The 13,107-nt window shown below is 35.2% G+C and overlaps 2 protein-coding genes across 2 annotated transcripts; one reads left to right on the forward strand and one right to left on the reverse strand.

Annotated features, from left to right (window-relative positions):
* Positions 1–6,353, forward strand: LOC113717754 (serine/threonine-protein kinase VIK). Its single transcript, XM_027242553.2, has 11 exons — positions 1–402; positions 1,335–1,409; positions 2,345–2,461; positions 3,173–3,267; positions 3,988–4,108; positions 4,191–4,270; positions 4,936–4,995; positions 5,157–5,278; positions 5,360–5,445; positions 5,537–5,652; positions 5,795–6,353. The coding sequence occupies exons 1-11, from the start codon at positions 82–84 to the stop codon at positions 5,919–5,921; spliced, it is 1,320 nt and encodes a 439-aa protein (XP_027098354.1). The 5' UTR covers positions 1–81; the 3' UTR covers positions 5,922–6,353.
* Positions 6,354–6,468: 115 nt separating this feature from the next.
* Positions 6,469–9,965, reverse strand: LOC113717755 (transmembrane emp24 domain-containing protein p24delta9-like). The gene is made up of 4 exons (XM_027242554.2): positions 9,303–9,965; positions 8,679–8,888; positions 6,895–6,971; positions 6,469–6,771 (listed from the first exon to the last, which is right to left on the reverse strand). Exons 1-4 carry the CDS (start codon positions 9,525–9,527, stop codon positions 6,627–6,629), a joined length of 657 nt encoding a protein of 218 aa, XP_027098355.1. The 5' UTR covers positions 9,528–9,965; the 3' UTR covers positions 6,469–6,626.
* Positions 9,966–13,107: the final 3,142 nt, after the last annotated feature.

Consider the following 13,107-nt stretch of genomic DNA (forward strand, 5'->3'; position numbering starts at 1 on the left):
AATAATTAGAACAGCACTTGAAACACACACTAATTTCACGCAGAGGGGGAGAGATACCACTTCGATCAGGTCCGATCCGAAATGAGCGGGAGCGAAGGCAGCTCCGACCATTCGGCCGCCGGGGAAGCTCCTGCGGCCGGGACGGCGGCCGTGGGAACCGTTGAGAAGAAGAAGGAAAAGGCCAGAGTAAGTCGAACCTCGATGATACTTTGGCACGCTCACCAGAACGACGCCGCTGCGGTCCGGAAGCTGCTTGAGGAAGATCGGACTTTGGTACAAGCTAAGGATTACGATAACAGGTCTCCGCTCCACGTTGCAGCTCTTCACGGTTGGATCGATGTTGCAAAGACTTTAATCGAGTATGGTGCTGATGTGAACGCTCAAGATCGCTGGAAAAATACGGTACATTTTATCTATACTCTATGCTATCAAAAAATTTTTTTTTTTATAGTTATGATTTTTAGTGCTAATTTTTTTTCTTTGCTAAATTTGCGCGGAAATGTATCTAGTGCAATTGAAATTGACAATTCTGATGCAGTGTTTTGGGTCTATTATGTTTATATTTGTTTCTTTAGGCAAAAGTAATTGTAGTTTGTGCTTAGATTATTGACTAAATGGTTTGGTTTGGGTAAAGGTGAAACATTTTTTTCAAGTAGGGGGAGAAGGGATCAGTGGTAATTTATTGACTGCGTTTTGTAAGCTATGTGCATTTAATCAGTGGTTAAGTGTTTGACACTGTAATTGCTGTGCTCTAAAGTGAATCAGGCCAATGAGATTTCATGTTACTAATATTGGACATTTCTAGTTTGCTATGGTCATTTAGAGGTTACTTTTGAAGTCCATGGGCTGTTGGATGCGTTATTTTGGTATGTTTACAAAAGGTGAAAGCAAGGTGATACCAGTCTATTTTGCGATTTTTCATGTGGTCAGGAATGTTTGAAAGCTATTATGATTATGGTAACTCAGGCAATTTCTTTACATCTTCGAGCTTTCTAGCCCTTTATGCTGCAGTTAATAGCAGCTTAGTGGAATTAGAGACATATCTGGAGTCAATTGCGAACTTGTATACGATCTTTTTTGAAAATCATGATTGTGTTATGGAAACAGAAAAAAAGAGATAGATGGTTATATGGTTTTGTGGAGAGTTCACGTTGGGATACTTCATCGCTAATACAGGGCATGGTGTTCTATTTACTTGTAGTATCTTATGTGCCTTCTGATTATCTGTTTGAGACACACTTAATTAACATCTTAATCTTGTCAGGAAGCCTTTATCAGCCGTTGTTTGTGTTATTTTTCAGCTTTTCTTCTGAGCTCAATGTTTATGATGGCAGCCTCTAGCTGATGCTGAAGGAGCAAAAAAGCATAGCATGATTGAATTGTTGAAGTCATATGGCGGTTTATCTTATGTAAGTTTTTGATGCTGTCCATGTATTCTCTTCCCTTCTCATCATCATCATCATCAGCTACTTATTCTTCTTCTTCTTCTTCTATTCCTCCTCTCCCTTCTTGTTTTAACTCCTAAAACTATGGCTTGTTCCCTTTTTAAGCTATATTATTACATCTGCTCTTCCTGGAAGCAGTTTCTTCCTCTCTATTCTGTTTAATTATCATTTTTACCCTTGCTACACTTCTCATCATTCATGGAAAAATATGATGTGTTGCTTTTTCATGAATTCTTATGGGATGCCTACACATTTGCATAGTCAGTTGAAGTATATGATTTTGGACCATTTACTTTGCGTTAGCTGGTTCAGGTTATGAGTATGATGTTGTGAATTTTCCTAATGTGGGTATATTGGTTCTAATGGGTTTAGAATTTCTAAGTGAACATCTAAATGTCAGTCTCATTTTCCTTTGGTTTCGTCCTCCATATCAGATTTTCAGAGTTGTGATTGAGAGCAATCTTGTTTTGTGCAATGAACATTCTGTTGGGGTTTTGTTATAGAGGTTTAGTTGCTTCCTGTGAGCTTTTTGGGAATACAAGTTCTTTCAAGTTACCTTGCTTGTCGTATAAGCTCAGAAGATGTATTTTGTTCTTCTCTTCCATCTTTGTAAGTTTCTTTCCGATTAATGGGTGGTGTATTTGGAAGGTGACTGTAATATAGCCCACACCAAGTTGAAAGTAGTGAAAGGTACTGATTTGATGCACAATTCAATCAATCTGAATCTTTCAGCTTGTTTTCTCATTTCCGCTTAACGAATGTTTAAAGTTCGAAAGCTACTCCCTGGTTTGCATGTATAGTACTAATATACTGTAGCAAAATTGGCGGAGAAAAATATGTACAGGTTGAAATTTGTGGGGTTTACTTTCAGCTTAAGAGTCTTATAATGGATTTTGCAGGGCCAGAGTGGAAGCCATTTTGAACCAAGGCCTGTTCCTCCGCCGCTACCAAATAAGTGTGACTGGGAGATTGAACCTTCTGAGTTGGACTTTAAAAATTCAGCTACTATAGGAAAGGTGTGGGTTCAAATGATTCTGTAATCCATTTAACTTTTATGATGAAGTGCTCAGTCCTGCTAAACTGCTTGTATACATGCATTTAGTTGTATGATTGATTTCTTTCTTTTTGTATCTAATATCTTATTGAACTAATGTGATTTGACATTCATACTGGTTTCAAGATAACTCACTAATTGAATGATCACTCATAACTGATGGCCAGGAGAGAGAGAGAGAGAGAGAGTGTGTGTGTGATCACTCAATGCTGATCACATACTTTAGGCAGGAAAGAGTTGTTAACAGTCATTCTTAAAGAGTTAAATCTACTTTATTTAAAAAAAAAAAAAAAGAGAAGAGACTTAATTCCATTTCCTCCAATTATATGCAGTAGCCTTTAGTTTGAGGTACATGTTCTCCTGTACTTTTCTGTTTGTCTGATTGCTAACAAACTTGAGGGATGATGATCGAATCATCTTACTTAGCTTTTGGCATTTTTTGCCTTTGCTAATTTTTTCTCTGGGACGGGGGTTGTTTGGGGGAGAATAGCGGGGGCAAAACAGATACAGGTCACCAATTCCTTTTGCTTTAAGTAGCTCATGTCTTGTTGTAGATAGTTCAATGAAATGCATCTTATGCTGCTTATAATTGACTATTAGGAAATATGCTAATGTTAATTTGCTACTTTGTTGATATTGAAAAGTTCATTTCTGATTAATGAGAAATCCTTAGGGGTCCTTTGGGGAGATACTAAAAGCCTGTTGGCGTGGAACACCTGTAGCTGTTAAACGAATTCTTCCAAACCTCTCAGATGATAGATTGGTGATGTAAGTTTCTCAACTGCAAGGTCAATTGTAACATTTTTGCCATAAAGGTATTTTAATCTGCTTAAGTTGTATGATAGTCAATTTGTTATTAAGTTCTTCTGATTCTTTCTCAGTGAATGTGTGCTTGATTAATTATCTAAGATGAATCATACCTCGACTCAAGAAGCATTTTTTTGTTTTATTTTAGATTTTTTTAGTAACATGAGTCTCTTTAAACCTCATGAAGGATAATGGCTATGGGGTAGAGGTGTCCTATGCCGGTTTGGCTTAGTTTTAAGATCTTAACAATCCAGGCTATTTCATTGATTGGTAATGCTAATTGGTTTTGCCTCGGTTACTTCTCTTTAGTGGAACAAAGGTAAAGACTTCATATTTTTTTTCTTGGAAACCCTTTCCAATAACTTTATACAGAAGTGCAGCTTGTAAATTATGGAAGTTGTTCAATTATAAGTGAATAAAGCTGGCTGCAGTTTAAACTTGTTGATAAGTTTCCGATTTCATCATTCTATCAGATGTTACCATGCTTTTTCTTGGCCCATTAAAAGAGTTTTTGTTGGCACCTTTGGATGAAATTCTGAATATCCTGAATCACTTAAAGTATTTTTCAATCAACTCAATTTATATAATTTCTAGTTTCACAGTAGCTGTAACAGCAAAACCTGCTGATGCTTTGGTTGTTTCAGCCTATATTAAAAGTTATTTTTTTTATTCTCGATGCAGTCAGGATTTCAGGCATGAGGTAAACTTGCTAGTAAAACTTCGGCATCCAAATATAGTTCAGTTCCTTGGAGCTGTTACTGAAAGGAAGCCATTAATGCTCATTACTGAATATTTAAGGGGGGTAAGTGAATGAGTACATCATCTTGTATTGATGAACTTTTCCACATCAAGGGGTTAACTATCAGCGTCATGTTTTCCTCTAGGGTGATCTACACCAGTACCTGAAGGAAAAAGGTGCACTTAGTCCGTCAACAGCAGTCAATTTTGCATTAGATATTGCCAGGTATTTCAACTTTGTTGTTCTTTTCTTTTTACCTTCAGCGGAGAGCTTCAGACTAAAGTAGCTATAAATTCCCATTTTCATGTGTAGATGATCTTGTGGAAGTTGGATTCTCTGCTTGCCTTGTTAATTGGAAATCTTGCTTCCAGGAATTTGGAACTATTCTTGCAATACCGAGTAGCTACTATAGATTAGCCTTACATTTCTTTTCTATCGTCAAACTTTGTCTAGGATTGAAGTCTTATGCTGAGAAGCAATAGAAAAGGATGTCTGGATGTGTCATGTTTGTGGGATTGGAAAAAGTAGAGAAGTTGATTTGCTTATGGACTTAGAAGAAGTTTAACTTATTCTGGTTATGGAGTGAGGTTGGGGATAGAGTTCAGTTTGCAATTGAATTCCTTCTAGCACTGCAGCAAAGTAGTCTGGCAGTTAACATGTAGATACTTTGGGTGTTTGTTACAATACGCACAGCCTATTGTACTCTTAAGAACATTAATGCGCTATCTGTCAGTAGCTAATGAGGTGTAGTGAGTTCTCTGTGTTTCTCAGTTTGTTCAATGCAAACGTTATGATATCATCGTCAGAAAAAAGCATTCTCAGATTGACACCAGGCAGTGTAATAATTTTTTGTGTAATATTTTGATGCGTTTTATAAATCATGTGGGCAGAGGCATGGCTTATCTTCACAATGAACCAAATGTCGTGATTCACAGAGATCTAAAGCCAAGGTGACTCTATTTATCTAGTTTCATATTTACATATACATCTTTTGTTTGCCAATTAGTGAGCTTCTGCACCTTGCAAAGTGTCTCTTGCGTTGAAGCCCATCTTTCCATTTGGCTTTTTCGATTTAAATCACGAAGAGCTGCCTGCTGAATTTTCTTTTCAGGAATGTTCTGCTTGTGAACTCTAGTGCAGACCATTTAAAAGTTGGAGACTTTGGCTTAAGTAAACTCATCAGGGTTCAAAATTCACATGATGTGTACAAAATGACCGGAGAGACCGGAAGTTGTAAGTACCATTTTAAGTCTCTCAATGTGACAAGTTCATCTATGGATAAAGTATTATCTAATTTCTTTTTTGTGTAAACAGATCGGTACATGGCTCCTGAAGTATTCAAGCACCGAAAGTATGATAAGAAGGTTGATGTGTTCTCCTTTGCTATGATACTATATGAGGTAACTTCTGTTCATTATCTTATCCAGAAAAATACTCATGCAACATACGCATCTATAATAGATTGAGTAGTGTGCTTGACGAATGTTGCAGATGCTTGAGGGTGACCCACCACTTTCACATTATGAACCGTATGATGCTGCTAAGTATGTTGCAGAAGGACACAGACCTATGTTTAGGTCAAAGGGCTTTACTCCTGAATTGAGAGAGTAAGTAAACTCTGCAACTCTTGGTGTTGGGGATGTTTTAACTTTAGTGTATCATGAAGTTTCTTTAGCATTAGGGATGCTGCATTTGGATGGCGTTGTTTTTCTTTTGGTTCCTTATATCTGTTGTATTATCTTTGCTCAGGTTGGTTGAGCAGTGCTGGGCAGCAGATATGAATCAGAGACCCTCTTTCTTGGAAATTCTGAAGAGGCTGGAAAAAATTAAGGATACTCTGCCTTCGGATCATCACTGGCACCTCTTCACTTCATAGCATCCTATCCTAAAAGATAATTGGATGTGAAAATCACAAAGTTTATCAGCGAGCTTCCCAGTTCACCCCACACATGCAATCACGCAGAAAGGGTTGTGAATAGACTTCACGAGGTTTCAGGAGTTCTGCTGTCACCAATTCTTTTCCATACTGTGGATTTTGGTTTTAGGAGATGGACATCTTCGCTAGATATCTGAATTAATATAGTTGCAAATCTGAACTTGATCCGGAAATATTCTAAGCTAGCTTGGTGAAAGTAACATCTTCTATGCTATACTTTGGTCTGATTTCTTAAGCCAGTGTTTGTTATAAATTGTGGTTGTAGATGATCAAAGCATGCATGTAGGCATTATTCCTGTCTCCCCCTCCTTTCTTTCAACTCTTGTGCAAAACAGAATTGTAATGTAATCTGCAAAAATAGTTTGAATGTTATTTTTGTTGTTATGTTGTCGTTTTGTAATGTAGTTTACACATGCTTGATCGCGATGCGTGACGATGGGTGCTTTGCATAAATAAGCAACAAGATGTAATTCACGAGACAAAAACAGGAAAACGGCCCTATTTGCCCGTGCAACATCTGTATTTTGAAGATTATTGAGGATCCAACATCTCGTCATATCAATTCATAGCGTTCCTGTTTTCAACATGTCCAAAATTGTACACGAACAAGTTTAGTTTGCAACTAAAAAGCGCCTATAAAAAACGTTATATTAGCTTCTTCTTCTCAAAGAACGACTTCAGATGCCATAACTGCAATCCTCCAACGGACAAGGCAATAACAATTGAGAGAAGACTCAACCAACCCATCTTCGCGTTGGTAGATCTGTTAAGCTCCTGCATCTCTTCTTCCCTGTAACAAGTATAAGATGACTGTCAGTACATAAAAACATTTTTGAGCAGAGATAATGACGATATGAACACGCCACTATGAGAAATATTTTACATTGACGTTAATGAGAATATGTAAACCCACCTTTCTCGCAGGTAGAACATCTCGTCATGAATGGATTGAACAGTATCAAACATTTTCTTCAGCTCTAACTCCATTAACTGGCATTGGAAGGAAGAAAAATGAAAATCATTGTGTACAATATCCATAGTAGCATGTGAGTTGTGTTTACAAGTGTTGCTATGCAAGTACATGCAATATTCTTCAAACAAAATTATCCAAAATTCTCAAACCACTACTTAAACAACCTAAAAATCTCTACAGAAAAAAAAAAAATCTCTAATTGCTAACCAAGTGACAGACTAGGGCCATAGGTCATGAAAGAGGTTGTACCCATCAGGGCCATTGCAAGGGCAAAGACAGTGATCAAAGTAATTGCAGATGATAGAGAAATTATAACCAATCAAATCATGAACGCAGACTATGCAGAACCACTAGTCAATATTCTCATCCAAAAGAAAATTCAAAATTGCGCCAAGTTAGTCATAACATCTAAAAAGCATTTTTATCCCTAGAAAGTGCCATGTAAAAAAAGACACCGAAGCATCTCGTTTACAGGATAGGGCAGGCAGGGAAAACAAATAATACCTCAAATACGAGGTAGTGCTACTTCCAGCTATTATATCTTAAAGAACTCATTTCTGGGCACACCATATACCCAATATGATCATGTTAAACTCCACAAGTGAACAGTATTGACACAACTGCAGCACGTAAAGGTGCATATTTTTCTTTGCCTTTATGTCATTCTCAATCTGGTAACAGCTTGCGACTAGATTAAAGACGAGCCCTTGTATGACATCACAGAGAAAATCAATCAGGGGTACAAATTGAAGAATGCTCTGAAGAGTTGGTTTAAGAGAGGTATTCTTTATGGGTGTGCACCTCTATGTATATATGGAAGGTCAGGGGGGATAACTTGGCATGTATCAAAACACGGTTCAAAAACATTTGGAAGTTAAAGAATACTGGAACAGTAAAATTATTTCTAAAAGAGGAATATTCACTTTTCAATCATCTCTCCTTAAAAATTTACAGTATCTTAAAGATACACAAAGCCTCGTGTAAATTACTGCATGATAATCATTTATTTGTTAGCAAACGAAACCAGTTTACAATATTTTTTCTATTATGCTTCTTTGAAAGTAGGGGACTCCATTGGATAATTAATAAAGTGAACACCTTTTGTGTGTTCACAATACTTTTTTTAAAATTTTCTTTTATTTTAGCAGAGGATAGTGGGATTTAAGAAGCAGGAAGGAATGGGATTATGCATAAATGTTGTTTACAACACTGAACCAACATTTATGCATAAAACTGTGTCTCTGTGTCTACCACACCCAGTTACTGCTTTGTTCCTTTGCCAATGATCAAAGATCTTAACAGAAAAGGCTATTCTCAAATTCATCATTATCTAGTCCATACGTAAATGGACGCCACTTTTTTAAACAAAAGCCACCTCCAACAGGGAAGCTATACTCTCCCACTGAAGGACTTGTAAGCTGTTACTTTCCTTGATGATGAGGTGCGACAAAGGTGTTCGAAACTTGCAGTAACAAATGCACTAGATTTACCAACACAAAAGCAAACACAAGCCAAGGAGAATCTTAGGAAAACATCTGTTTGCTTCCTCAATTCCCCAAGGAAAAAAAATCATGGCCACTGGCAAAAAACAGTCCAAGCGAATGATCAAAGTACAATACTTCATTAGGCATGAAACATGGCTCAAATACAATTCAAGACTATTAAATCCCCCACTCATGTTATCAATACAAAAGAAAAAGCACTTGTGTAAATCTGATACTTACTTCAACAGAACCTTTCTTCGCAACATTTGACCAGTCCTTCGCTGCGACACCAGACTTCCAATCAAAATCAACGGTGAGCGTAACAGCAGGCTTGTGATCAGCTGCAAAAAAGCAAGTCATGTAATCCCCAGCCTCTGCAGTCTGAAATGCAAACTGCCCTGTATTGACATGGTCCGCATAGTGGTAGTTATTCCCATAACCTGATGTAACCTGTATCAAACAACCAGAAAAATACATCAAAGAAATTTAAAAACAAAAAAAAAGACCTTGATATCCACTTAAACACAATATTTACTACTAGAGGCAACGGAATCTTTGGACAGAACCCATCATAGTCTTCGTTCAGTAACCCATCAAAATCCATCAAAATCAAATCTTTAACCAGCCAAACACAAATGTTGAATAAAACAACAATCAAATTCACTAAATCCCTTGCTTTCTTCGCATAAAAAATAGCAAAGAAAAAAATAAATTCAGCTATACTAATCAACCAACTAGCCTAAAGCCTTTAAACATATATGCAGCAAATATTGAAAAATATAAACAAGCATGTGACACACATAATTAAACCGAAACGGACAAAAATAAATAAAACCCAGAAAAAATAGGGCTTTGATAAATTACCCTAACGGTGACTTTATGAGAATCAGGTAAGGGCTGGCCTTCATTTGGGTTAACAATATGATATTTGCCGACGGTCATGGCGTTTGACTGAATATCTTCAGCTATGCATTTAGTATGACCCGAATCCAGATCGAATCGGATTGATTGAACCGGAGTTGAGATAATACTCAGGACTAATAGGAATATACAAAAATTAAATCTTTGAGGATAACTACAAAGGTCCATATCTTTTGATCAATTCTAATAAGGTCAATTCAGATTCCAGTTGATAAAGCAGGATTTGGGAAGAGAAAGATTTGTGATTGCGGTCGGGGGGCTCGATGAAGACGAAGATGATGAAAATTATTGAGCTGAAAATAAAAAGGGAAAATTTTGATTAGGATTGGAGAAAGAGGAGAAATCGCATAGGCAGAGAAAGGCAGGAACTGGGCTGGTGAAGGCTTGTAGCAAAGATCAGATTCGGCCTTAATTCAACATTTACTTGTTATTTCTTTCGTTTTCAGATTTATGTTAAAAACGGGTTAAGTAGATTCGTTTTATAGTAAAAACGGGTACATTACCTTGGCCCGCATCCCACAAGAGGGAAAGCGCAGAGTGTGGACCAAATTCGGAACTGATGCCCGAATGACAAAAGCAGTAAAGTAGGAAAGATTGAATAAGGATACGTTTGATACAATTGAAATCTGGAGTTTGTAATCTAAAATTTAAATATATTAAGATATTAAATTATTTAATATTAAATTTAATACATTTGAGTATATATTATATTTAGTGATAAGTGAATAGTTTATCACTTAATTTTGTGAATAAGTTTTGTTTAGAAAATTTAGTGTCATTTAATTAATTCAAATGTTCAATTTTTTGTTATCAAACAGTCTGAATATGTTAAGATCTGAATCCATTAAATTTAAACGGTGAATTGAGTTATCAAACATGGTCTAAGTAGAGTTAATTAACAGACAAACAAAGGCTTGAATTGATGGTTACCTCTTTTCTCCCCCTATACTGCAGCCTTTTTTTTTTTTTTTTTAATTTCATGTTCTTATTCATAAGAGTGAACAAGTTAAATGCTTATACCATGGGGGAAACGTCAAATGCAAATTCAGCCCAAATCCATGTATTTATAGTTGCTTCCTCGAATGTTTCATCGAATATGAAGATCTACTGACCTCAACTCAAAACCAAATGCCACCTCCGCCAGTGTGATACATCTACTGAACTTTTCAAGTTTGCAGGCGCAAATAAAATTTAGACATTTGCTGAGTATTATGGTTGCAATAGCAGTAGTATTAGTCTATTTGTCAATATGTCTAAAGAAATGTCAAAATGCGATCCCTGTTTACTCTTCTCTTGTTCAAGAGATGCATAGGCTATAGGAAAAAAGAGAGATGTATAGACTATAAAAAAATTCATTTAAAAATTCTAGTACTTGTTTTATTGACCAAAAAGATAAAAATTTTGTTGACAAACGAATAAGCAGAAGGTAAAAGGCTTAGGCCTTGCTTGGATTGCTGTTTTTCGTAGAAAAATTTCGTCATTTTCCGTGAACACATTTTCCTATTACTTTTTTTCCTCACATACATCAAATCGTTACAGTAATTTTTTCATGAAAAATGACGGAAAATGCAATCCAAACGGGACCTTACCTTTCTTTCTCTCATCTCCAAGATGGGGAGGCTTATTTTCCCATCTATCTATTTGTCTGTGTTAGATTAATAAAATAATTTCTCTTTTTTCTTTGGAAGAGTAGGGATAAGACTAGAGAAAAAGTCGAAAAAAAATTGTAATTACCCTATCAAATTCAAATCTTTGTACAATTCTCTAATGCTTGAAAGGATAACAATTTTTAAGGATGAAAACAGTTGACTTTAGCTTATAGCTGCTCCAAAAAAAAAATACTTTAGCTTGTAGCCGAAAAATAATTTCTAACACAACGTCATTGATAAGTCCAAAATCATAGGATTAATTTATTTTTGTATGTGTTTATTTAACAAGAATAAAAAGGGTTCCACTTCCACATCCCACTATTTCAACAGTTTCGTTCTTTCTAAAATGGTCAATCTCTATCTTTGAAAGCCAGATGCTGCAAATTCTTTGGGCCACAGAGTTGAAACAAAGGAAAACATTCCACTTATATAAAACTTTCTATAGAAAATGTCCTATACATAACTAGGGATGATAGCTACTTTAGTGTCGAAATCTTCTGATCAAGAAATGGTAACAAAGAAATGAAAATTTGACGCATCAAAAGTGCCCTTTGCCCAATTAATATTATTGTTAAATCATTAATTATGTCAGTTGAGGACTTGAGGGGTTTGTAGACTCTCTGCAGTTGCAAATATAATTAACTATACGGTAAAAAATAAAAAACCCCATGATAAATCTAATATACAGAAAAACCTCTCGTGGTTTCAAAACATACAACATGACATCCTATACTTTAAACGAAATTGTAAAAGTGACGGAATCCGTTAAACTTAACGGAAATGGACGAAATGACCAAAATATCCTGATATATTTAAGCAAAAGACGGCCCAAAAAAATCATTTATTTTATTCTCTAAATAGAGAGAATTGAGAGTTAAAGAGTAGAATAGGTATATTTGTTAAAAATTAGGTATAAAATTTTTTTTCAGGTTCTAATAAGTCATTTCCATTAAGTTTAACGGATTTCGTCACTTTTATAATTTAGTTCAAAATATGATGTGTCATGTTGTACGTTTTGAAACCACGAAAAATTTTTCTGTGTATTAGGTTTACCACATGGGATTTTTTCGTTTTTTATCCTTAACTATACAGTATTAATTCTGCTATGGCTGACTTTTTTTTTTTTCTATATTTGTTGTTTTGGACTTGAATTTGATAATCCCTTAAACAGGTGAAAGAACATTCTCGTTTCTTAAGTATGTATATACACCATTTTTTTTGTATATTTATCGTGTTAGTATACACAATTATTGTATTAGTAGATTCATTGTACTCTGTCTCTCCCATTTTGATAGTTTTAGTTTTTCTTTTACACAATTTAAGAAAAAGTAGTTAACTTTATTGAAAAAATAAATTTAGGTTGCTATTTTTCTAAAATACCCTAACATTAAATAGAGTACAATTTTATATTAATTATTCACGAAAACTTGAATTGATAATTTTATGGGAACTTAAATTGATGGTCAAGAAAGAATCAATCCTCATTTTACATTATTTCACATTAAATTTAAATGTATTAAATGGGGTAGGTTAACAATCTATATTAAATAAAGTAGTTTATACTAATAACAACTTACATTGAATAAGGGTATTTTAGATAAATTAAAAGATAACTACATTCTTCAATTGGAAAGTGAACTACAATTTGGGACAGACGAAAAAGGAAAACAAGATTATCAAAGTGAGATGGAGAGAGTTTATTATGATTGCAACTTAAAGAAGGCGCTTAATGCCATCATCCTATGGTAAGTCGACTTATACAACTTTGAATTGTACTATGGTATTTTTCAATTTCTAAAGTTAAACGACAAATCTTATTTTTCTATTTTGTCATCACTAATGGCAGAACCCAGCATATATATAGCTTGGACAAAGGTTGGCCTCAATATTTGGAACAATTCTCACTTTCATTAATTTATTAGTTATCTGGAAATTAAATTTATTATTTCTTTCATAATCTTTACAGATATTCCTAACCTTTAGAAAAATTCAATAGTGAACCCTCGGCATTGAAACCGGTGATAGATCTTTCTCAAGTAATTAAAACAAACATATCACATATTTCAACCCTAGAAAAAAGATAGAAGCTTGTCCAAAAA

This window comes from Coffea arabica, chromosome 11e, assembly GCF_036785885.1.
Source record: "Coffea arabica cultivar ET-39 chromosome 11e, Coffea Arabica ET-39 HiFi, whole genome shotgun sequence".
Lineage (NCBI taxonomy): Eukaryota > Viridiplantae > Streptophyta > Magnoliopsida > Gentianales > Rubiaceae > Coffea > Coffea arabica.

Excerpts from the sequence above, each read along its gene's own strand:
- LOC113717754 (XM_027242553.2), top strand. The coding sequence starts at position 82 with ATGAGCGGGAGCGAAGGCAGCTCCGACCATTCGGCCGCCGGGGAAGCT. Across the intron at positions 1,410-2,344 it reads CATATGGCGGTTTATCTTAT|GGCCAGAGTGGAAGCCATTT; the intron begins GTAAGTTTTTGA and ends TGGATTTTGCAG. Across the intron at positions 5,279-5,359 it reads GACCGGAGAGACCGGAAGTT|ATCGGTACATGGCTCCTGAA; the intron begins GTAAGTACCATT and ends TTGTGTAAACAG.
- LOC113717755 (XM_027242554.2), bottom strand. The coding sequence starts at position 9,527 with ATGGACCTTTGTAGTTATCCTCAAAGATTTAATTTTTGTATATTCCTA. Across the intron at positions 8,889-9,302 it reads CTCATAAAGTCACCGTTAGG|GTTACATCAGGTTATGGGAA; the intron begins GTAATTTATCAA and ends TGTTTGATACAG. Across the intron at positions 6,772-6,894 it reads ATGTTCTACCTGCGAGAAAG|GGAAGAAGAGATGCAGGAGC; the intron begins GTGGGTTTACAT and ends TACTTGTTACAG.